The sequence below is a fragment of the Scyliorhinus torazame genome, chromosome 8 (assembly GCF_047496885.1).
Source record: "Scyliorhinus torazame isolate Kashiwa2021f chromosome 8, sScyTor2.1, whole genome shotgun sequence".
In the NCBI taxonomy this organism is placed as follows: Eukaryota; Metazoa; Chordata; class Chondrichthyes; order Carcharhiniformes; family Scyliorhinidae; genus Scyliorhinus; species Scyliorhinus torazame.
In genome coordinates, this window is record NC_092714.1 from 105,068,907 (window position 1) to 105,094,596 (window position 25,690).

A 25,690-nucleotide genomic window follows, 5' to 3' on the forward strand; every position below is an offset into this window, starting at 1 on the left:
TCCTCCCACAAGTCCCGAAAGACGTGCTGTTAGGTAATTTGGACCTTCTGAATTCTCCCTCCATGTACCAGAACAGGCACCGGAATGTGCCAACCAGGTGCTTTTCACAGTCATTTCATTGCACTGTTAATGTAAGTCTACTTGTGACAATAAAGGATATTATGTAATAAATGGGGTCAAGGCTATTCTCTTTAAGAAGGGGGTGATGTTTGGGGTGGTATACCGGCCCGCCTCCAGAAACGTGAATATTATTGTGGCTTGCCACGGGAGGTGATGGAGTTTATGAGGGAGAATCGACTGGCAGGAAAAGGAAGACATTGAACTTTGGAATAGTTTGTGTGAATGTTTCTTTGCTCTCGGGAAACTTTTCCCCTTGAAATGTTCCTTTTGTTTTGATGGCGAGGTTTGGAGGGCAATTCGTGAATCCAACACCTTTGCCCTCAACTTGGCATCTACATTCAATAGCGATAATGGGCACCTAGGGACCGGCAGAATGGGCAGACATAGCAAGGCTGGTGGAGGAGCTCCTGAGGGTAGACAGGAGGTTTTCGGAGGTGCCAGAGACACGCTTGTTGAAGGAGAGGCTGAGGGCTCCAGATGGAGCTCGGATATAGTTTCCATGAGGCAGCACGGTGACACAGCGGTTAGCACTGCTGCCTCATGGCGCCGAGGTGCCAGGTTCGATTCCGGCTCTGGGTCACTGTCCATGTGGAGTTTGCACATTACCCCCGTGTTTGCTTGGGTTTCGCCCCACGAGCCAAAGATGTGCAGGGTAGGTGGATTGGCCACCCTAAAATTACCCCTTAATTGGAAAAAATTAATTGGGTACTCTAAATTCATTTTAAATTAAGGATTAGTTTCCATGGGAAAGGCAGTGGGGCAGCTATGGAGGACCAGGCAGGCAGTATATGAAAATGGTGTGAAGGCGAGCAGGATGCTGGCCCACCAGCTGAGGAAGCAAGAGGCAGTGTGGGAGACTGGCAGATTAAAAGACGAGATGGGAAGGGTTGTGTTGGACCCAGTGGGGGTGAATGGGGCATTTTAGGCTTTTTACAGGCGATTATATGAGTTAGACTCCCCGGCCAGGTGGGAGCAGGGAATGCGGCGGCTCCTGGATGGGCTGGAGTTTTGCAGGGTGGACGAGGAGTTGGTGCAGGGATTGGGGCCCTTATTGGCTTGAGGGAGGTGATGGAGAATATGGGGCCGATGCAGGCAGGAAAGTCCCCCGGCCCGGATGGGAATCCCGGTGGAGGGTTTTGTTGTAAACAGACAACCTGTTGTTATTTTTTTTTTTAATATATTTTTTATTCTCTTCCTTTTTCACATTTTCTCCCAAATTTTCACCCAACAATAAACAATAATCAGTAACAAATATGTCAATCCACATATCAACAACAACGATCCCATCCTCCCACCAAACCTCAAATATTAGCCCGCATGTTCACACAAACAAATGACAAAAAGGAATTAGTGATCACCCATAGCCGCCATTAACACACCCAGTCCCCCTCCCCCCAACCCTCCCACCCACCCGCCCCAACTAATGTTCGATGTTATCCAGTTCTTGAAAGTGCATAATGAATAATGCCCATGAATTGTTGAAACCCCCCATCCTTCCCCTCAGTTCAAACTTAACCTTCTCAAGAGTCAAGAATTCCAACAGGTCCCCCCACCACGTCAGGGCACAGGGTGGAGAGGTTGCTCTCCAGCCTATCAGAATCCGTCTTCGGGTGATCAACGAGGTGAAGGCTACAACATCTGCCTCCGCACCCGTTTCCAGCCCTGGCTGGTCCGACACCCCGAATATGGCCTCCCGGGGGCCAGGGTCCAGTTTCACATGCACCACTTTAGAAATTACCCTAAAAACCTCCTTCTGGTAATCCTCTAGCTTTGGACAGGACCAAAACATATGAACGTGATTAGTGCCCCCCCCCCCCCGGAACGTTCACACACATCTTCTACTCCTTCAAAGAATCGGTTCATCCTCGCCCTCGTGAGGTGTGCTCTGTATACCACCTTCAGCTGTATCAGCCCCAACCTCTCGCGCACGAGGTGGAGGCATTCACTCTCCGGAGCACCTCACACCAGAACCCCTCCTCCATAACCTCTCCCAACTCTTCATCCCACTTTGCTTTGATCCCTTCCAGTGGTGTCTTCTCCTCTTCCAAAATAGCTCCGTAAACCGCTGACACTACCCCCTTCTCCAGTCCCCCTTCGTCAGCACCTCCTCCAGCAATGTGGAGGCTGGCTCTACCAGGAAGCTTTGTAGCTCCTTTCTGGCAAAATCTCGAATCTGCATGTAGCTAAACATTTACCCCTGCTCCAGCCCTTACTTTGCTTCCAGCTCCTTTAATCCTGCAAACCGACCTCTTAAGAAACAAATCTTTTAGTGTCTTAATCCCCTTCTCCTCCCATTTCCGAAAATTTCCATCCCACCTCCCTGGCTCAAATCTGTGGTTCCCCCGAATTGGCATTTCCCTTGACCCTGTGCCCAACCCTCTGTAGCAGCACCTTTCTAACTCTCGCCACCTTCCCTCCCCATATGAACGAAGTAATCCTTCCCTCAATCTCTCTGAAAAAGCCTTTGGCAGGAAAATCGGCAGGCATTGAAAAATAAACAGAAATCACGGCAACACGTTCATTTTAACCGTCTGTACCCGACCCGCCAGTGACAGAGGGAGACCATCTCACCTTACCAGATCAGCTTTCACTTTCCCCACCAAACTAGAAAGGTTGTACCTGCGGAGACCCCCCCCCCCTCCACTTCCGGGCAACCTGCACCCCCAGGTACCTAAAGTGAGCCCCTGCCCTACGGAATGGCAGCCCCTCCACCCCTTCCCCACCCCCGGCCAAGACACCTCAAAATACTCACTCTTGTCTAGATTTAGTTTGTACCTCGAGAAAGACCCAAACACTCGAAGCAGCTCCAATAATCCCCCTATCGACACACTCGGTTCCAACACGTATAACAGCAAATCATCGGCATACAAGGACACCCTATGCTATATCCACCCCCCCCCCCCACCCCCCCAACCCCCCCCCCCCCCCCCCCCCCCCCCGGCACTATTCCTTTCCATACCCTCGAACTTCTTAATGCGATGGCCAATGGTTCAATCGCGAGTGCAAACAGCAGGCGGGATATAGGACATCCCTAACTAGTCCCACGGTGGAGAGTAAAGTATCTCGAGCTGATGTTGTTTGTGCGGACACTCGCCCTCGGCTCCTTATGTAGTAGCTTTACCCTGATCATTGGAAGAAGCCGCAAGTTCAAAGCCACAGTAAATGTGCCAGCCATTGGCAGGGCATGGTCAGCAGTGCTGTGAGGTGCAAGATCTTCAGCTATGAGGGAACAACTGAATATGACCATCTGCCTGAAACGTTGCAGTCTCTTGGTGCGCAGGTTGGTGGCCATCACCAGTGGCTCCAAAAATCCTCTGAGCCATGCTTCCATTGCCAGTTGCAGTCTTCCTTATGTTAAATGGCATCCCCAGTTGTGCTTGGCAGCTTTGACACCTTCTCTAGACAACCTTGACCCCTGTGATGTTTGGGGGATGGGGGGCCAGGGGGAAGAGAGACACCTGCACTGAAAAAATACTTATTGCCGACCCTCCCCAGAATCCATACTGGCTGACTGCATGTGTCGCCCAACTGTCAAGTCCCCTCAGCTTTGTTTATCCTTTTATAGAGGCCAGCTAATTCCATAGACAGTCATGATTGGTCTCCATCCCTGAACTGCCTACCTTCACCGCGTCTGCCCAAGACAAAGTGTGTAGCTGATAAAAGAAAACACAATATCCCTATTCATGGGCTCTTAATGATCTCATCATCCATCTCAAGTCTTCATCATGAATCAGGCAGGACTAGAGGGCCATCCCGCTGAACATCGCCAGCAATGAGTACAGTAGTGTGAAACTGTCATGCCTGCATTTTGGACGCTTTGGGCCTTGGTCTGGAACCAAACTTCAAGCGACTGTGTTTTTATGAGACTCTTAAATATTATGTTCTCTGAAGTTCTTTCAAAGAGAGCGGTCTCTGATAAATGAGTCACTGCATCAGAAGTACTGCAGAATTCAGAAAGAACTAAAGCCAATGTAAGAGACAGAAGGCTGGCTGTGCCTGCAATTATCTGCTAACATCAATAAAGGCCTCATGGGTTGATTGTATAATTGTTAACTGGGTTGTATCTCAATTACACACTGATTTCTGGCTTCCCCTATAAAATTGAATGCCAAGGAACTGGAGAATTAGGCAGTACTTTGAACTCATTCAGCACATTTCAACAGCAGCAAATCAACTTGATAAATAAAGTGATATGAGAAAACTGAGTTCACTTGATCCACTCTAAACAATGATTGAAATAGTGCTGAAACAGTAGAACCAAAAATTATCCAGGGTGCACACTTATGGAGTAATTATTGTCTATTTTACAGAAAGATCTTTTAACCAGTAGAAACACAAATGAATTACAATTAATGAAGTGCAATTGTTTTCTTTAGAATACTTTAAGGCAACAAAGTGGTAATGTTATTCATCACTTGGCCCTAAAGAATGGCAAGTGGTTAACTAGCCCACTCCACTGAGTATAGCCATATCTGCCATACTGCTTTGCATAGTCAGTAAAGAAAACCAAAATGTTAAGTGGAAGAGGTATTTAACACCAAGTCTGAGGTACTTGGTTGCTCATTGCTGTTGTCCATCGAGCTACCCCTCAAAAATGTGTGGAAGGGGAAAATAGTGACGGTACACCTAGGGAAGGTATGAATGCTCAACAAATTATTACCTTGCAAATGTTTCTGATGTGTTGGGTGTTCTGGATCACAAACAGGTCCCCAACACTTGAAGTGGTGCAACTCTATTTTATTATAAGGTAAACTATATTAACATACTTGAACTGTGGGTAAATGCAATACCAGCTTTAACTTTTGACCCTTGCCTAGTCCTAACCAGGTGATGCACTCAGTACATGGTGAATGTCTGTGTTGCAGGCTGTGAGCTCTGTGCTCCGAGCTGGCTACTACTAGAATGAGCGGGAACGCTCCTGTCCCCTGTCTTTATAGTGCGTGTGCTCTCACTGGTGATTGGCTGCGGTGTTGTGTATGCTGATTGGTCCCACTGCATGTCCATCAGTGTGTGTGTGTGTCTGCACCATAATATACTGGTGTATATTATGACAGTTTCCTCATATTCTTGTGTATAACTTGTATTTTTTTTAGACTGCCGTAATCAATTTGTGAATTTTTACAAAGTTATTTTAAAGTTGATTCAATCTTTTATTGGCGGCAATGTATCACTAATTGCACTCCAAAGCTTCAGAAATTATCTCATGGCACTGTTTTGAGCAACAGCAGGGGGGATTTTCCTGGCCACTATTCACCTGTCTATCAACATCATAAAAACAGATTATCTAGTCATTATCACATTGCTGTTTAAAGGAGTTTGATGTGTTCAAATTTGCTGACATGTTTCTTATGTTACCACTGTGACTACACAACAAAAATACTTCACTGACTGTAAAATGTTGGGACAGTAAGAAATCTTACAACACTAGGTAAGTACTCACCTGATGAAGGAGCTACGCTCCGAAAGCTAGTGATTCCAAATAAACCTGTTGGACTTTAACCTGGTGTTGTAAGACTTCGTACTGTGCCCACCCCAGTCCAACACCTGCATCTCCACATGTAAACTGGGGCAGGGCGGTAGCATAGTGGTTGCACAGCTGCTTCACAGCTCCAGGGTCCCAGGTTCGATTCACAGCTTGGTTCACTGTGTGGAGTCTGTATATTTTCCCAGTGTCTGCGTGGGTTTCCTCTGAGTGCTCCGGTTTCCTCCCACAATCCAAAGGTGTGCGGGTTAGGCGGATTAGAAATTGTCTTTTTCTCCACCACACTTTCAGGCAGTGCATGACCAGTCCTAACCACTCAATGCATAAAACAGCTTTTCTCCATGCCACTGTTGGCACTTTTGTCAATCATCTTAAATCAGAATCCTCTGGCTCCCAATACTTCTGCCAATGGGAACAGTTTATGCCTATCAACTCTGAACAGATCCTTCACAATTTTTAACAATTGTATCAATTCTCCTCTCAACATTGTCTTCGCTAAGATGAACAGTCCCAGGTTCTCCAATCTATCCATCTATCTGAAACCCTTCATTCATGAAATCAATCTGCTTGATTTTTTTCTACACACTCTCTAAAGCCTTCACATCCTTAACTGAGTGCCCAGAATTGGACACAACTCCAGTAGAGGCTGAACCAGTGTTTTATACAGATACCTCAAAACTTCCTTACTTTTGTACTCTGTGCCTCCGATCTGTGCACCAGTATTTGTATTCTCAGATCCCACTCCTCCTCTCATCCATTTAGATTATTTTCCAAGTAATATGTGACTTTTCTTACTCAAATGGAGGAGTAGCATTGTTAATCAAGGATAGTATAATGGCTGCAGAAAGGCAGTTTGAGGAGGATTTGTCTACTGAGGTAGTGTGGGCTGAAGTTAGAAATAGGACAGGGGCAGTCACTTTGTTAGGAGTTTTCTATAGGCCCCCAAACAGTAAAAGAGATGTGGAGGAAAAGATTGCAATGCAGATTTTGGATAGGTGCGGTAGTCACAGGGTAGTTGTCATGGGTGACTTTAACTTTCCAAATATTGATTGGAACCACTATAATTCGAATAGTTTGGATGGGGCTGTTTTTAATCCAGTGTGTGCAGGAGGGTTTCCTCACACAATATGTGGATAGACCGACAAGAGGTGGGGCCACATTGGATTTGGTACTGGGTAATGAACCGGGCCAAGTGTTAGATTTCGTTGTGGGAGAACACTTTGGAGATAGTGACCACAATTTGGTGACTTTCACTATAGCAATGGAGAGGGATAGGAACATACGGCAGGGCAAGGTTTATAACTGGGGGAAGGGTAATTACGATGCGATTAGGCAAGAATTGGGGAGCATAAGATGGAAGCTGGAACTGTCAGGGATAGGCACAATAGAGATGTGGAACTTGTTCAAGGGGCAAATACTCCATGTCCTTGATATTCATGTCCCTGTCAGGCAGGGAGGAAATGGTTGAGTGAGGGAACCTGGTTTACAAAAGCGGTTGAATGTCTTGTCAAGAGGAAGAAGGGGACTTATGTAAGGATGAGGTTCAGTTACGGCACCTGAGGGATACAAGAGAGCTAGGAAGGAGCTCAAGAAAGGGATTAGGAGAGCTAGGAGGGGGCATGAGAAGTCCTTGGCGGGTAGGATCAAGGAAAACCCCAATGCTTTTTACACTTATGTGAGGAATAAAAGAATGACCAAGGTGAAGTTAGGGCCGGTCAAGGACAGTAGTGGGAACGTGTGCATGGAGTCTGAAGATATAGGAGAGGCCCTAAATGAATACTTTTTTTCAGTGTTCACAAAGGAGAGGGGCCATGTTGTTGAGGAGGATAGTGTGATATAGGCTGGAGGAGGTAGATATTCGGAAGGAAGATGTGTTAGAAATTTTGAGAAGCCTGAGGATAGATAAGTCCCCTGGGCCTGATGGAATATATCCTAGGATTCTTTGGGAGGTGAAGGATGAGATTGCAGAGCCTTTGGCTTTGACCTTTATGTCCTCACTGTCTGCAGGAATAGTGCCAGAAGACTGGAGAGAGGCGAATGTTGTCCCCTTGTTCAAGAAAGGGAATAGGTCGAACCCTGAGAATTATAGGCTGGTTAGTCTCACTTCGGTCATAGGTAAATTATTGGAAAGGGTCCTGAGGGATAGGATTTATGATCATTTGGAAAGATACAGCTTAATCCAGGATAGTCAGCACGGATTTGTGATGGGTTAGTCTTGCCTCACAAGTTTGATTGTATTCTTTGAGGAGGTAACTAAGTACATAGATGAAGGTAGAGCAGTTGATGCCGTATACATGGATTTTAGTAAGGTGTTTGATAAGGTGCCCCATGGTCGGCTCATGCAGAAAGTAAGGAGGCATGACATAGAGGGAAGTTTGGCCGATTGGATCAGTAACTGGCTATCACATAGAAGACAAAGGGTAGTGGTAAATGGTAAATTTTCATCCTGGAGCCCAGTCACCTGCAGTGTACCACAGGGATCAGTGCTGGGTTCTCTGCTATTTGTGATTTTTATCAATGACTTGATGATGGAGTTGAAGGTTGGGTTAGTAAATTTGCTGATGGCACTAAGATTGGTGGAGTAGTGGATAATGTGGAGGGCTGTTGTAGGCTGCAAAGAGACATTGATAGGATGCAGAGCTGGGCTGAAAAGTGGAAGATGGAGTTTAACCCTGATAAGTGTGAGGTGATTCATTTTGGTAGGTCAAATTTTAATGCGGATGACAGGGTTAATGGCAGGGTTCTGAAGAACGTGGAGCAGAGAGATCTCGGAGTTCATGTCCATAGATCTCTGAAAGTTGCCACCCAAGTGGATAGAGCTGTGAAGAAAGCCTATAGAGTGTTAACATTTATTAACAGGGGGATTGAGTTTAAGAGCCATGAGGTTATGCTGCAACCATACAAGACCTTGGTTAGACCACATTTGGAGTATTGTATGCAGTTCTGGTCACCTCATTATAGGAAGGATGTGGAAGCATTGGAAAGGGTGCAAAGGAGATTTACCAGGATGCTGCCTGGATTGGAGGGTAGGTCTTATGAGGAAAGGTTGAGGGAGCTAGGGCTTTTCTCATTGGAGGGAAGGAGGATGAGAGCTGACTTAATTGAGATGTATAAGATGATGAGAGGGATAGACAGAGTGGACGTTCAGCAACTTTTTCCTCGGGTGGATGTCGCTGTTACAAGGGGGCATAAGTAAAAGGTTCATGGTGGAAGATATATGAGGGATGTCAGAGGTAGGTTCTTTACTCAGAGAGTGGTTGGGGCATGGAACGCACTCCCAGCTATGGTAGTGGAGTTGGACACTTTAGGAACTTTCAAGCGGTTATTGGATAGACATATGGGGCGCGATTCTCCAACCCCCCGCTGGGTCGGAGAAACGGCGGGGGCTGGCGTGAATCCCGCCCCCACCAGTTGCTGAATTCAGTACCAGAGATTTGGCGGGGGCGGGAATCGCACACGCCGGTTGGCGGGCCACCCCCGCCCGCGATTCTCCGGCCCGGATGGGCTGAGGTCCCGCTGCTGCCTGTCCCGCCGGCGTGGATTAAAGTACCTCTATTACCGGCGGGACAAGGCAGCGTGGGCGGGCTACGGGGTCCTGGGGGGGGCGCGGGGCTATCTGGCCCCGGGGGGTGCCCCCACGGTGGCCTGGCCCGCGATCGGGGCCCACCGATCCGAAGGCGGGCCTGTGCCGTGGGGGCACTCTTTTCCTTCCACCTTCGCCACGGTCTCCACCATGGCGGAGGCGGAAGAGACTCCCTCCACAGCGCATGCACGGGGATGCCGTGAGCGGCCGCTAACGCTCCCGCGCATGCGCCGCCCGGCAATGTCATTTCCGCACCAGCTGGCGGGGCACCAAAGGCCTTTTCCGCCAGCTGGCGGGGTGGAAATCAGTCCAGCGCGGGCCTAGTTCCTCAAGGTTAGGGCTCGGCCCCCCAAGATGCGGAGGATTCCGCATCTTTGGCCCGGCGCGATGCCGGACTGATTCGCGCCGTTTTTGGCACCGGTCGGCGGGCATCGTGCCGATACCGGATAATTTTGCCCATGGAGTGCACTGGAATGATTGGGAGTAGGTTGATTTGATCTTAGTTTCAGACTAGTTCGGCACAACATGGTTGGCCAAAGGATCTGTACTGTCCTGTACAGTTCTATGTTCTAATACTTACCCGTGTGTTGAAATTCATTTGCCAATTATATGCCTGTTCCACAGGTTTATGAGATTCTTCTTGCAATGTGCTGCAATCCCTCTAATCATTGACTAACATCCCATTCCAACTCTCCAATTTGCTGTTATCCTCACATTTAGAAATTGTGTTTTTGATTCCAAAGTCTAAATCAATATGAACTGTAGCACATATCGTTTTGTGGCCCCATTTTCCAACTTCTACCATTCTGAATTGCTGCCAGCATTGGAATGTCATTGGGATATTATTTCAATATGCACGTCCAGTGAATTCTAACTCGTCATTTTAACAATGTGAAAATAGTGGGGAGACAGGATTGCATCCATCACTCTACCATTCCCCACATATCATCAGAAACTGGCACTGGGAAAGTGAGTCCTCTTTCTATTGCCTGAAGCTTTCAACTTATAAAGCAATTAATAGGCCAATGCTGCTGGCTGCTAATGAGAACTTTTGGTCTTGTGCCAAATTATTTTTTGTCAAAACGATGACAAACCAAACTCTTATGAGCCCATTATGGGTAATTTTAGCACCAAGTGGTTAGCACTGCTGCCTCACAGTGCCAGGGGCCCAAGTTCGATTCCCATCTTAGGTGACTGTGTGGAATTTGCACTTTCTCCCCGTGTCTGCGTTGATTTCCTCCGGGTGCACCGGTTTACTCCTGCAGTCCAAAGATGTGCAGGTCAGGTGGATTGGACATGCTAAATTGACCCTTAGGCTGAGGTTACAGGGCTGGAGATAGGGCCTAGGTAGAGTAGTCTTTCAAATGGTCAGTGCAGACTTGATGGGCGGAATGGCCTATTTCTGTACTGTAGGGATTCTATGAAGAATCAGTGGGTTTGGGGAAACTGCAAAGTTAATGTTTGAAAAATGTCCAACCAATCCGAATCCCTCCCCCTCAAATCCACCCCCTATTGGTTTTAACGGATATGCTGGGTAGGAGGTTGGGAGAGGCGACCAAATTGCTCTCAGGAGGCAGATGAGACAGGAAAAGCTTTCAGGAGGTTGCATGCATTCATTTTTACAGATTTTGTTTAATCTGAACTCATTTTGACTGGGTTGCCTGAGCATCAGAAAATCCAACAGTTAAAAAAAGCAAATGAGAAGGAGCAAATGCATAACAGCATTACTTGTGATCCAGGAAGAGTAGAAGTGTTTCTCCCTCGAGCACAACAACTTCCAGATCCAGAATCCTTGATGCCTCCTGATCTCCTCTTCCAAATTTCCTGTCTGACACCTTTGATCTCTCCCCTCATCACCATCTGTTCCCCATCACCAAGTACGCTCTCTCTGCCCTTCCTACTTGTTCCTCACTGCATCCGTGCGCTGCACTTTTTCCTGCCTGTGAGGCAGTCAGTTCGTCAATCAGTCCCCCAATTAGACTGACTATTAGGTGGGAAATCTGCAGAAAAATCTTAACAAAATATTCTTCAGTTAGCATTTGCAAGGCAGCCAGATAACTCGCACTTTTGCTTTTTCCAGTATGAACAGCACCCCCCATTCTCCCACCCACCATCTGGCTTCCTCTCCCATCTTCCCACAAATCACCAGACCATTGTGTTTCACTCCTGAATTACTTTTGATTCTCCCCAGGGTCTTGAAACCATTGTCCCATTATTATATCACAAGTTTTACTGTTTACTTGCAATAAATATTACAAGTCACTTACAATATATAGGCAAATAAAAACACACTGGGGAATATGTGAGCTAAAGCAAGGTCACTTAAATTATAACGATGCAAATAAATTCAATCCCCAGACTGAGCACAGCCCATTACACAGATAACCGTCCTTGTTAAATCTCCAGCAGCTATTATTTAAACTAATTGTTTCAGTTAAAAGCAGAAATAAGAAGATTAAATAAATTTCATAGACTCAGCAGGTTTAAAAGGAGGAGCAGCATGAATTAATATTCATTCACTTTTGGATTGCTCACAAAAAACTCGTACATACTTGAAATAACATTTCCTCATTATTTTAGCATATGACATGAACACGATTGTCATCCTTGAACTAGGCAGAACAGCCATGCAGCCTGTAATGTCGAGAACTTTTATCAATCCCCATTTTCTTCCCTCTTCTTTGGTAGTAATTGACTCCTTTTTGGAGGTTCCAGGGGAAGTTGTTGCCAACACTAATTCTCCCAAGATGCCATGCAATCATAATGGGTGAGCCTTAATACAGAGCAGCAACATGAAGACAATCGCTGTAGCCATTTCTATCCTGATTTGCACACATATGCTCTTCCAGCAATGATTTGTGGACACTTGGAGGAACGGAAATCCATGATTTATTTTCCTCTCCCGAAACCAATATAGCTAAGGGCTGCATTGCCGAGGAAGGTTTACTCAGCACATATCAGAAATTAAACTGGCACCTCAATGGGTCTTTTATTCAGTTGCTTACTGGATAAATTTTCTGAATCATCATGGGAGTTGGGTGTTAAGTAAGCCATCTAGGGCAGCATGGTAGCACAGTGGTTAGCACAGTGGTTAGCACAGTGGTTAGCACAGTTGCTTCACAGCTCCAGGGTCCCAGGTTTGATTCCCGGCTTGGGTCACTGCCTGTGTGGAGTCTGCACATCCTCCCTGTGTCTGCGTGTGTTTCCTCCGGGTGCTCCGGTTTCTTCCCACAGTCCAAAGATGTGCAGGTTAGGTGGATTGCCCATGCTAAATTGCCCTTAGTGTCCAAAAAAAGGGTTAGGTTGGGTTACAGGGATAGGGTGGAGGCCTGGACTTCAGGTGGGTGCTCTTTCCAAGGGCTAGTGCAGACTCGATGGGCCAAAGGGCCTCCTTCTGCACTGTAAATTCTATCTATCATTGGTTAAAATAGATGACTGGTCATTCTGTATTAGAACTGTTTACTTGTCGGTCGACTACATTGTTTACAAACTCCAAAGGTTATATGAAGAAAATATCAAATAAACATGAATCAGGGATTTTGTTTTTAAAGGCTCAGATGACTAGATACAATGGGAACTAATAAAGCTGGTACATCAGAAAGCATCTTCCTCTTTCCAAAAAGCATCTTCTTTGAACTACCAATATTCTTTGATGAGGTTATCAACACAAACTACTGTAATGGAATATTAAAAATGTAAAAGAAATAACAATAGTAATACAATGGGATACCATGAAATTCGAGAATGATACAGTACTGGAAGGCATTATTGGGGCATTGTGGCTGTGCCAGATCTTTGAAAGAGATATCCAATTAGTCTCATGTTCTGCTCGTCGACCAAAGTCCTGTAATTTTCTGTTTCCATTCAAGTATTTATTCAACTCCTTTTTGAAAATTATTGAAACTGCCTCTCTTATCATTTCACATGTAGCATTCCAGACCATAATAACTTGTTCAGCAAACAAAATCTCTTATCTTGTCTCTGATTCTTTTGTCAATTACCTCAAACCTGCATTCTCTGGTTACTGATCCTCCCACCAAAGGAAACAGTTCCTCTTTACTTACTTTATCAATACCCATCAGGATTTTGAACACCTCTAACAATTCTCCCCTTAATACTCCAAGGGGAGCAGCCCCACCTTCTACAGTCTCACCATGGAACTGAAATCCCAGTAATCTCCTCTGGAAAACTTGCTCTGCACCCTCGCCAAAACCTTATCTGAAAAGTGGGAATTGGGCAGGAGACTCCAGCTGGGGCTTAACTCGGCTTTTGTAAGGATTTAGCAAAACGTTCTTGCTTTCATACTTCTTGCTTTCATACTCTCTGACATTATTTATAAAGCCAATGCTCCTACTTGTTCAGAAAGTGTTGTAGGAAACACTTAACTCCTGCAACCAACTGCTTGTGTCTTCCTTTAACAGTCGGGTTCCCTCTGCATAGGGAAACCTGGTCATCTTGCATCATTAGATTTAAATTGCTACCACCAAAGTACATATTTCCCCACTCAAATAGGAAACACACAGAAAGACATGGGGCAGGATTCTCCATCGGCCGACGCCAGAATCACTAAACACAATTGATGGGAGAATCAGTTCCGACGGCTAAATCACAGCGGGCGCCAATTTCCCGCAAAATCGCAATTCTCCGTCAATGTGACGTCAATGCATTCCAGAATGCACATACAGTAAACACCGTTTGCATGTCATTAGCAGGCCATACCCAGTATTCTCCAGGGCCTCCGCCTCTGTTGGGCTGAATTCCCAACAGCAAGGTTCACTTGTGCTTTTAAAAACCGTGAAACCGGCATCGTGGCTGATGAGGGAGAGAGTGAGGGTACGGAAAGTGTCCAACATTGGCATACTTTGCTGACAGTTATGCCATGCCCGGGGGAGTAGTGTGAGAGTGGCCAGGTGGTGGGCTGTGGCATCGGGGGGGGGGGGGGCTGGCATGAGTGTGTGTGGGGATTGTCATGTGTACATGCAGCGACAGCATTTCAGCCTCCCGAGAGTCAATCATGGACCCGGTGAATCCCACACCGTTTCTCTTTGGAATCAATTGTGTTCCACGTGGCACTGGTCCTAGTCTCTCCACATCACTGAATCGGTCCAGGTTCAGTGCCAGTTTTCCTATCATGGCAGTCTATGAATTCTGCCCTGGCACCAACACTTAGCTGCAGCAATGGAGAATCCCACCTATGCATTTTAAAAGATTGCATTACTGTAATAAAAAGCGACGTGACCTTGCATGTGAAAGCAGCAATTTAGTGCATGTTTGCCAGGAGATTTTTAATGCTTTCAGTACTTGAACAATCCTGAATTTCCACTCTTATTTTGAAATTTCAATGTCAGGACATCAGGGAAATAAATGCAGTTCTTCAAAGATTTTCTAAACCCAGTTAAAATATCAAGTAATGTTTGCATTACAGGGTGAATCTCGTTACAATTGTTGATAGATTTCAGGGCAATATCTTGGAGTTGAAAGTTCTTTGTAGTTGACAGGAGGGCTAAACCCGATAGAGTAAACTGTCGGCAACTTAAGATAAGTAAATGCAAGTTTGAACTTAGCAGACTGTGAGGAGGGGAGCAAAGTTACAGTCCAGCTCTAACGATATGAATTTAATTCTCAATCTGTATTGGAGGAAATATTAATAATAGCAAATTGTATTAAAGCTGAATTTCCTGCCTATTAACTTGCACAAAAGACATATATTGCAGCTGCCACAACTACTGGATAGCCCAAAGCATGTTACAACCAAAATACATTATCTGAAGTATTGTCACATGTAGGAAAAGCGGCAGGTAATTGTGCACACCAAACTCCCACAAGCAGCAATGTAATAATGACCGCTATTCTGATTTTTGTGACGTTGATTAAGAATAATTATTGGCTAGGACACCACGGTTAATTCATTTTTAAAATAACACTGTGGGATCTTTCACCCCTACCTGGGAGAGCAGAGGGGACCTTAGCGTAATGCAGCAGGCAACATTTTGCCATTTTTTGGCAAAGTGTTACCTTTAGCAGGAAAAGCAGAGTACACCCCGCTGTTGCGCTGCCAGTTTATCCCACTGTATTTTTAAACACGGAGTGCATTCTCTCATAATATTTATTAGTGTGGTCTCCGGGACGAAACGAGATTTGCTTCCCACCAGGTAGTTTGGCACAATCCAGAATGCAATCCACCCACACTTGGACATTTTTTTGGAGGTTGGTATGAATTGAATCATGAATTAGATGTGCGGGATCTGAATACACCGTTAGGTCATAGATAAGGATGCCATTTTTAAAGGGCATCCTGATCTCAACTAATGCTCCGGCCCTCTCCCCCGCCTTCTTGCCGGCAAAGATGCCCCTCCCATCACTGGCATCAGGCCCTACCCCAAGTAACAGCACCACCCTCTAGGTGAGGGACGCCCCGCTATGAGGTCGCCAAATGCGCCCCCAAAGTTCCCATTCATGGCCTGTCCTCTTCAATCTTACCACTCCAAGCCCCACTCCCTGGCCCCATACCCATAAACCCGCCCCCTTCAGGACCCATCAATCTGGCCAAGTGCATGACCACCTGGGGGCTACATTGGCCTCCGATCTCCCCCCTGGCGTGATCATCACATCAGGTCTCCATTTATGAAGACCAGTTGTGATTCCCGCCAGCTTTACGTTGCACCGGCAGATGGTAAATGCAGGAGCTGGGAGAAACCAGCTTAAAACAGATCCTGCATATTTAAATGAAGATTTCCCCCGATTTAAATGAAGATTTAAATATGCTAATCTGGTCAACAATACGCGAGGGCATGAGCTAGATCACGTCAGCCGGAGAAGGCCGGTAGCATCAAAAACTGTTTTGCGCCCAGCGAATGTCCCATTTTGGGCCTCTTCCAGAATTCTACCGACATAGCGGGATGTGTGTTGGGAGCAATGCAGCCAGTGAATCATGCTCACGTCAAAAAAGTGAAGAGGTGGGTCCCATGGTGTCAAATGGCACCTTGATTTTAAATAAGAGAAACAGAAAGAAAACCCCACTCTGGAAACCCCCCAAACCGCTGGCACATCCCCTACGGAACCCACATCCCATACAACACCCCCAACCACTTCCTCCACGGATCTCCTTGGTATCACCGCCACAGAACCCCCTACCACCCTCACAGAACATCCAACACCCCCCCCCCCCCCCCCGGAAGCCTGGGCAGGACCCTCTCCCCCTGGGGGTATACTCACCTGTACGCCTCCAGCGGGTCCTGCTCGCCAGATGCATGCCATTGCGGACCTGTCGTGATTCATGTCAGTGTAAGGGCATGCCAACGTAAATGGACAATTTAAAGTGGGGTGACTATCAGTCATAATGCCCTGACATGCATATTTAAATGGATGCAAAGGAGATCACGATTTTTAAAGGCGGGTGAGGGGTGGGGACAATTAATCAGGGAGATTCTGCTGGCCTATAAGCCATTTGGGACACCCATTCAATTCTCTAACCCCCCCCACAATTCATTCTCACTCCCCCAAAAACACGAACAGAAAATCCCCCCAGCACCTCCTCAGTACTGCACTCGAGTGTTAGCCTGGATTGTTGCACTCAATCAACAATCTGTTAACTGAGAGGTGAGAATGCTGCAAACTGAGTCATGGTTGACACCGAATGTAAATCAGGTATTTCCAGTCCATGATTTTCTCAGTGGTCTTCAGTTAGGTCATGTCAAAGTTAACATTCATATTAGTAGCCTAATAATTAACTGTTCCTATTTTCAATTCGCTGTGGAATCTTCCGTCAAAGAATAACGGACTGATGCATGACCTTCCAAGCTTGAATTTCATGATGCTAATCATGTTAAGCATAGCCAGTGGACTCATGTCAATCTCCCATGTAACCTATATACCATTTAAGTCGACATGTAGAATTTTGTATAAGTATAACCTGTTTGCAATCCAAAATGTCAATACATTTATTCAAAGATCCTATGCTTATTGTACAACACCAATTATATAAATATCAATGCTTCAATTAAACAATTTCTCTCGTGAATCTGTCAGCTAATTGTCCCACAATGACTGCTCAGTCAATTTAATCAGGATTGTACTATGCAACCAATTTCTCACTGTCTGTTTTGGCTTCCAAATTTTATGTTCATACAGTTAGCACTGCTTGACACAGATTGCTTTTCAGCATTGAAGACTGTGTTTTTTCTATCCTGGAGAAAAGTACACTTTAATGAAGAATTTTACTGTGCGATAACTCGTTTGAAAAAACTGGGAAAAACAGTATAATGTACAATAAACCTTTAAAAAAAAAAAAAAAAAAATTTAGAGTACCCAATTCATTTTTTTTTCCAATTAAGGGGCAATTTAGCATGGCCAATCCAACTAGCCTGCACATCTTTGGGTTGTGGGGGCAAAGCCCACGCAAACACGGGGAGAATGTGCAAACTCCACACGGACACTGAACCAGAGCCGGGATCGAACCTGGGACCTCGGCGCCGTGAGGCATCAGGGCTAACCCACTCCGCCACCATGCTGCCCTATGTACAATAAACATAATCATTCTTCTGAGCTAAAGGTCTGAGCTGTTGATTATGCATACTAATGAAGCAAGGATGGTCAATGTTATAAAGAATAATCGACCTGTAGCCTGAAACAACCTAACGTGACAATGCGCATTTATTTTTGAAAGCCTCCAATCTAATTCTGACCACATGTAGTTCATGTTTTCACATTCAGATTTGATGAGTTTCTATACTGATTACAAAGTTAACTCATTACATTAAAATCAGGATTGGCAGGCCTCAGCAAGATGCCAACCCCAGATTTATCTGTGGCCCGCAATGTGGTGGGTCTGCTGTAGTCTTTGTGCTAGCCATTGCTTCCAGCTGCCACTATAGAGCTGCTATCTATACAATTGCAAGCAGATCTCTAAAGAGGCTCCCTCCTAAATTGCCTGAAAGCAATTAGTGTTACATTGTTGCAGGAGAGTCATCGAGATCATGGGTAGGCTCCCCTCTCACTTTTTGGCTGGGCGGGCAGATACCACAGTACCCCCTAAAATCCAGCCCATGCTTCCGGTGACTATAATTTTTATGCCAGTGAGTCATGCCACCAATGAGGATACAGCTAACCACAGGCTTTGGCCTACTTAATACTTAGAAGTCATTCATTTTGCACCATTACATTAATATTCACGTGGGGGAGTTTCTCAGGATAACAAACAGGGCTGGATTTTACTTTTCTTGGTGAGGGAGTGGTAAGGAAACTGTTCTGGGCAGTAATATCTCAGTTCATCCAGCATCGGACGGTCAATTAGTGCTACCCAATGAAAAAGATATGAATTAGCGGAACAAAAGGCAGTGTAGGCTGGGACGTCATGCAGCAGAGAGGTGATGCGCAAACTAGAAGTTACACATGTGCAGAATTATAAAGGCCCTGCTCTCAGAATCAATCTTTATTTTTTTTAATTGGCAGGTCAAAAGAGATAAAAGTAGTCATAAAAAACATACAAGTCCTGCCAACTTCCCCAGCAGATCCAGCTGACACATGCCTTCATGGTCCAACTGGCAGGCCTTCTGTTTTTTTGCCCTTGTGCCACCTTGTCGCAACTGCTGTAAGACACTCTGAAACCGTTTCAGGCCTGACACCCAAAAAATGGAGCAGGCAACAAATCATTGGGGATGATTGGGTTGTTAGTCATCTTCTGTAATTTGGGAAACAGTTATGATGATGTCATATTTGCATTTGTGGAGGTGCGCCCACATTTGTGGATGTAAAAACCAGTTCACAGTTCTTGGAGTTTGGGTTGAATTTCAGAGCAACACTGTGGAAGACTAAATACAGAGATATTAGAATGGAGGTGGAAAGGTGGGGGGATCGAAAGCCATGGTCCAGAGAGCATATAGAGAACGCAAAGTGTTTGGAAAAGTGGTCATTCCATCGATGTTTGCTTCCTTATCCTTTTGTTCACTATATTCATCTGACCTCCTCTTTGTTCTAATTCTATTAAGTTAGATTGTTCATTAATCTTTCTCAATTCTAATAAATGGTCATTTTGTCCTTTTCTTTCCACAGATGCTGACTGATCTATTGTGCATTTCTAGCATTGTCTGTTTTTATTAACCATGCCCTTGCTCCATTGTTGTGCTTTTCTCAGCCGATGAATAACATGTTACATTTATGAGTCGAACATTTCTACCTGCTTCTGGAAGCTGTGAGGTCCCATGATGAAGCACTACATAAAAGGTTAATGCTATTTTCAGTGGCTTGTGATAAGAGGCCTGCTAGCTTGCAGAAGGGTTTCAGATCTTATCCTCATTTATTTTCTTGCTGAACAAACATCCTGTACAGATCAGTGCCAGTTCTTGAGATTTTGTGTTCTGCAAGAGATAAGCTCACTGCAGCAGCAAACCTCCTGACACCATCATTGGTGTCTATGTTATTGTGACCAAAAAAAGTTCTGAACCAAAATTTCCGCCCGCTAATAAAGAAATCAGGAAAGTATCTTTCTCACCTGTGACTGTGGATGAGTGCATTGAAGGCCAAGCCATCGGACCAGCTGGAGGTGAAATTGATGACATTGACCGGTTTGTAGTTATAGATGGACTGGCGCACCCAGCTCAGCAGAATTTTCTCACTATTAGTCTGCTGCAAGTTGGCCATGATGCCTTTCATAACATCTTTTACCTGAAAAGAATGCAAACAAGTTAGCAGAGCAAGACAGAACAGTGATATGAATCAGATACTATCTCCCCAGTACCATTAACACAAACATTAAATAATGTATTTTCTCTCCCTCTTGTAAAGCATTATATGATATTCAAACATGAAAAGATTCTATTTTGGGGCTGGCATTTCCCACCCTCACCCCTTTACATCCACTCCCCCATAATCGTTCAGTCAATAATTAGCGATGACCCGTTGTGTGGGCTTCTGTTGGTGATCATTATGAGTACTTTTCTGCTACCTGTCCGAAAATATTTTTTCAGGAGCTGTATAGATTCTCAATGATGAATTATCATTGTCGACAAATAGAAAACTGCTAATCACGCTCACCGAATTTCACTTGGCAGTAAGCAGCAGTCTAAGTTCATGGGAGAGCCATTTCTCTGACATCAAATTATAGACTGATGTTGTACAAAAAGCCATTTTGGCTCACGGTGCTCTTTGGTAGGGAATTCCAATTAATCCCATTTATCTGCTCTTTCCCCAAAGCCCTGTTTCATCTTAAAGGCAGTACCTCCGATAGTAATCAGTACCACAATGTGTCTCAGCCTTAATTTTGTGTCCAGGTCTGGAAGTGGAGTTGAACCTACAACCTACATCAGACTCAGAGGCAAAACTGCTACCAGCTGGGCCAGAACTGACTTCTTGTACAAATAGCATATCCACTAATCTTTCTTATACTCTCACTTTTGACCCTCTTATTCTCTTTTTAAGATCTCTTCTGTAATATCTATATTCAGGTATGGTTCTCCACTGCATTATTAACTTTACAATTGTCGTAAGCCTCCATTGTGTGTTTCATTTTAACCTTTGTATCTTAAGTAATCCAGGGAGCTCTGGCTTCCTTCGTTTCCCCCTCATGAGAATACAGCTGTGCTCTATCTGAGCCATCCACTTTTTAAAGGCCTCCCATTGTTCAATTACTCTTTTAGATGCCAATTTTGATACCAATCCACATAAACCAGATCCTTTCTCAACTACTGAAGTTAGCTCACCTCCAGTTCAGTATTTTCTTTCCTTATCATTTTCCAAAACTATTCTAATCTGTGCAGTACGAAGTCTAACAACACCAGGTTAAAGTCCAACAGGTTTGTTTCGATGTCACTAGCTTTCGGATTCACCTGAGGAAGGAGCAGCGCTCCGAAAGCTAGTGACATCGAAACAAACCTGTTGGACTTTAACCTGGTGTTGTAAGACTTCGTACTGTGCTCACCCCAGTCCAACGCCGGCATCTCCACATCATATTCTAATCTGAGGATAGTATGATTATTGTTCCTCAAATACTGTCCCAGTCAAACATGCTTCATTTCATTTCATTTCCCAGGCAAGATCCGGCACTGCTTCCTTTCTCATTGGGCTAGAAACATACTGGTCACATAAGCTCTCTTGCACATATTTCTGAAATTCCTCTCCTTTGCCCTTCACATGGTCATTACCCCAATTTAGAGTCAGATAATTGAAAACCCATTGTTACATTCTGGTGCTTGGCCGGTTGGAATAAGTGCACTAGAGAACGTCTAGTTCTTGACTAGTTAAATGTTCATTGTTCAACAATTACATGGGTTAGACAACCATAAGAAAAATATCAAAAACTACTATTATAAATTATCTAAGAGCTACTATAAATATGACTCTCCACTACGACGACTATCTCCAGACTCCGAGGTAACAGTGTTGCATGGTTGTTCTCTACTGCCGCCTACTGGTTGGAGGTCGTATGCATCACTATTTACATGATTGCTTATGCATATCATCACACCCATTATCATGGGCCTGCAATTTTGCTCCTCTCTGTTCATCTGATTATATAGTGATCTGTAGTATTGTTGCATGATAGCTCCACGACTGCTCCTCAATTCCAACAGACTCAGTCTCAGAACATAGAACATTTCAGCGCAGTACAGGCCCTTCGGCCCTCGATGTTGCGCCGACCTGTGAAACCACTCTAAAGCCCATCTACAGTATTCCCTTATCGTCCATATGTCTATCCAATGACCATTTGAATGCCCTTAGTGTTGGCGAGTCCACTACTGTAGCAGGCAGGGCATTCCACACCCTTACTACTCTCTGAGTAAAGATCCCACCTCTGACATCTGTCTTATATTTATCTCCCCTCAATTTAAAGCTATGTCCCCTCGTGCTAGACATCACCATCCGAGGAAAAAGGCTCTCCACTGTCCACCCTATCCAATCCTCTGATTATCTTGTATGCCTCAATTAAGTCACCTCTTAACCTTCTTCTCTCGAACAGCTTCAAATCCCTCAGCCTTTCCTCATAAGATCTTTCCTCCATACCAGGCAACATTCTGGTAAATCTCCTCTGCACCCTTTCCAATGCTTCCACATCCTTCCTATAATGCGGCGACCAGAATTGCACGCAATACTCCAAATGCGACCGCACCAGAGTTTTGTACAGCTGCAACATGACCTCATGGTTCCGAAACTCAATCCTTCTACCAATAAAAGCTAACACACCGTACGCCTTCTTAACAACCCTCTCAACCTGGGTGGCAACTTTCAGGGATCTATGTACATGGACACCGAGATCTCTCTGCTCATCCACACTGCCAAGAATCTTACCATTAGCCCAGTACTCGGTCTTCCTGTTATTCCTTCCAAAATGAATCACCTCACACTTTTCTGCATTAAACTCCATTTGCCACCTCTCAGCCCAGCGCTGCAGCTTATCTATGTCCCTCTGTAACTTGTAACATCCTTCCGCACTGTCCACAACTCCACCGACTTTGGTCCCCCAACTACCTCATCTCTCTCCAGAGTGCAGAGTTGTTTGATCAATATTGCCACTCCTTTCCTTTGTTCCTTCCCTGAATACCTTGCAGCCAAAAATATTCAGTTGCCAATCCTTCTCTTTATTGAGTCGGAACGGAGTTATTGACGCCAACTATGTCATATACATGGTGATTTGTGTTTAGCGCTAAGCAAGCTTATTTACCACACTCCATGTATTTACCATACCCAGACTGCTTACCCACTGCACCCCCTCACCCCACTCCAACTGATCTCTCCTATTTATAAACTACTCTTCACTTTTGTGTCATTTGTCTTTGCCAGTCCTCTGTGCATCTGTTTGTGCCTCACAAATGTTCCAGCCTCATGTAAAATTAGTTAAACCCTTCCCAACATGATTGGTTAACTTTCTCTTGAGGACATTGATCCTTGCTCCATGGAAATGTAACCTATCTAACTTGAACAGGTTCCCCCTTCTCAGGAACGATCCCATTTCCCAATGAATCTGAAGTCCTTCCTCTTACACCATTTCTCTAGACATGCTTTAATCGGTTTTATCTTAATATCGCCATTTGCCATAAAAGCTGTTGCCACAACTCATGAGTTCATTTGGCTTTTAATAAAGTGTAAACATAACTTTCAACTTCACTTTAATGCCCAGACTGAAGCCATTGAAGGAGGCTTATTTTTAGCATCAGTGACACTGCGAAGATAATATAATTGCAAATGTAAATGCAAAACAAAGCTCACTGCTACAGTTTTGCTGCCAATCAACTGACAAAGTGTGAGAAATGATTGAGAGCACCTAGTCACTGCTTCCACCTCACCCAACTTAGAGAATTATCTGTTAGACATGCTGCAGAGCTCAGATTCAAATGCTGCAGAGCTCAGTATCTTGCAAAATATATCTTGCAAAATACACTGTGGTGGAGACAAATATAAATCATTACTGGTGCTTGAAAAATGGAACCAATACAGCATTCTTTCCTCAGTAATATCAAATGCAATGATTTGATCGCTGCTGTGAAATAATGAGAAAATTAAATGAGAATTGAAATTGATTATGTTCTGAAATGAAATAGAAATCAATAATTAGAATCTTTATTTTCTGAAAGATTTTGTCATTCATTTTCTTCTCAAGTATCTGATAATCAGCACCCATCCTGCAGATGATGACATGAATGAAGACAGCAGTAAAATCAAAGTGCCGATAAAGTAATTCAAATTTGATTAAAATGGAATTTGTTTTAAATGCCTGAACAATCTGGTCATCTTCTTGCCGACACAAACTGGCATGTGCTGGCACAAGTTCCAATGGCACTCTCAGCTTTCAATCAAACATAGGAACAGCAGTACATCGCTCAGCCCCTCAAGCTTGGTCTGCCATTCATGGTTTACCTGTGCTTCAATCTCATTTACCTTCCTTTGCTCTGTAGCCCTTGATACCCAGACCTGACAAAAAATTGACGAAAAAACAAAACAGAAAATGCTGGAAAACTGAGCAAGGTCTGGTAGAATCTGTAGAGAGAGAAAAACAGAATTTTCAGGTCATTGACCTTTCACCAGGTGAGATCAGATGAAAGGTCACTGGCCTGAAACACCAGCTCCGTTTCTCTACACAGATGCTTCCAGACCAAAGGAGTTCCAGCATTTTCTCTTTTTATTCCAGATTTCCAGCAGCTGCAGTAATTTGCTTTTGCATCGATTAATGCATCTTAGTATGAAGCTGTCCATTGACCCAACATCTGCAGATCTTTGGGGAGAGAGATTTCCACTATCGTTTGAGTGAAAACTGCTTTCATGATCTAACTCCTCAATGGCAAGATCCAATTTGATGATACGTTCTTGCTACGTCACTCTGGGCAAGTGCACGGTCAATTCCAGTCCACTCATCCCGGTGTCACAACACAAGTGAATTAACAATAATTCTTCTGAAAATACATAAGGGGCGGGTTTTGTGAGGGCCACGAAGAATCCAGCACGAGTTTCAAGGATACAAAGAAATGACATTTATTTACAATAACATATACACACAACAGCAGCAACCTCACTTGCTGCTTACTCCTTCCTGCTGGTTCCAAACTGGCCAGCTTTATTTATACAGGGAGTCTGCTAATGATTTCTCCGCCCCCCTCATTGGGGAAGCTCGTACTCCCACAGGATTGTGGGATTGTCATTAGTCCCCAGCCAATGGTAAGCAGGCAGGTTATAACATCCCTCCCCCCCAAAGTCCAAGGAATCCACCGAAGACCCTGGCGAAGGAAGACGTCGGAATCGTTTTGCCGCAGGCCGGACACCATTTGCACGAGGCGCTGGATCGGGCGGCGTGTAACGAGACGGAGACCGGCGCTTCCGTGATGAACGGCGTAACGGTTGTACATCCACGGTCCGTGGGCCCGAGGATTCCCCCTCTGATGCGTCCTGTGTCTCCATCTCAGAGTCAGAGTCTGCTGCCTCTGTCATCTCAGCGTCTCTATCTCCGCGCGGTTCTGTAACGACCTGCGCAGGCTTTGAGTGAGGCACCAGAGAGGAAGATTGTGAGGACTACTTTCCATTGTCTCTGGTCTCTGCGGCTGTAGAAATGAGCTCCGGGAGCGGGGAATCTTTGGAAGGGATAGTCTTCCGGACCGAACGTGGTCTACAGGTTTGCGCTGGAGACGACCCTGGGCTTGCACCTGGTAAGATATAGGGCCCGTTTGGCGAAAGATTATGCCAGGGACCCACTGGGCACCACCAGCAAAATTGCGAACGAACACTGGGTCACCGGGCGCAAACTGCCGAATCGGCCGATGCCGAGAAAAACCCTGTCCCTGCCGTTCTTGTGTGCGGCGTACTTTTGCGCCAATGTCCGGGAAAACCATACTAAGGCGGGTGCCCATTAGGAGTTCTGGCCCATTAGGAGTTCTGCGGGAGCTACCCCAGTCACCGCATGGGGGGTGGTCCTATACGAAAACAAAAAGCGAGCCAGTCTCGTGTCCATTGACCCGGAAAACTGCTTCTTTAGGGCTCCTTTGAATGTCTGCACTGCGCGCTCCGCCAACCCATTTGAAACCGGG

At 45.1% G+C, this 25,690-nt stretch overlaps 1 protein-coding gene across 15 annotated transcripts in view; it reads right to left on the reverse strand.

The window, feature by feature from the left end:
• The window catches only part of dmd (dystrophin), a 3,042,490-nt gene that overhangs the window by 2,153,231 nt on the left and 863,569 nt on the right, over positions 1 to 25,690 (reverse strand). For all 15 annotated transcript variants that reach the window (XM_072513983.1, XM_072513987.1, XM_072513978.1 and 12 more), the window contains one exon: positions 19,675 to 19,847. In XM_072513983.1, coding sequence (XP_072370084.1) covers positions 19,675 to 19,847 — 173 coding nt within the window. The remainder of the gene's footprint in view (positions 1 to 19,674; positions 19,848 to 25,690) is intronic.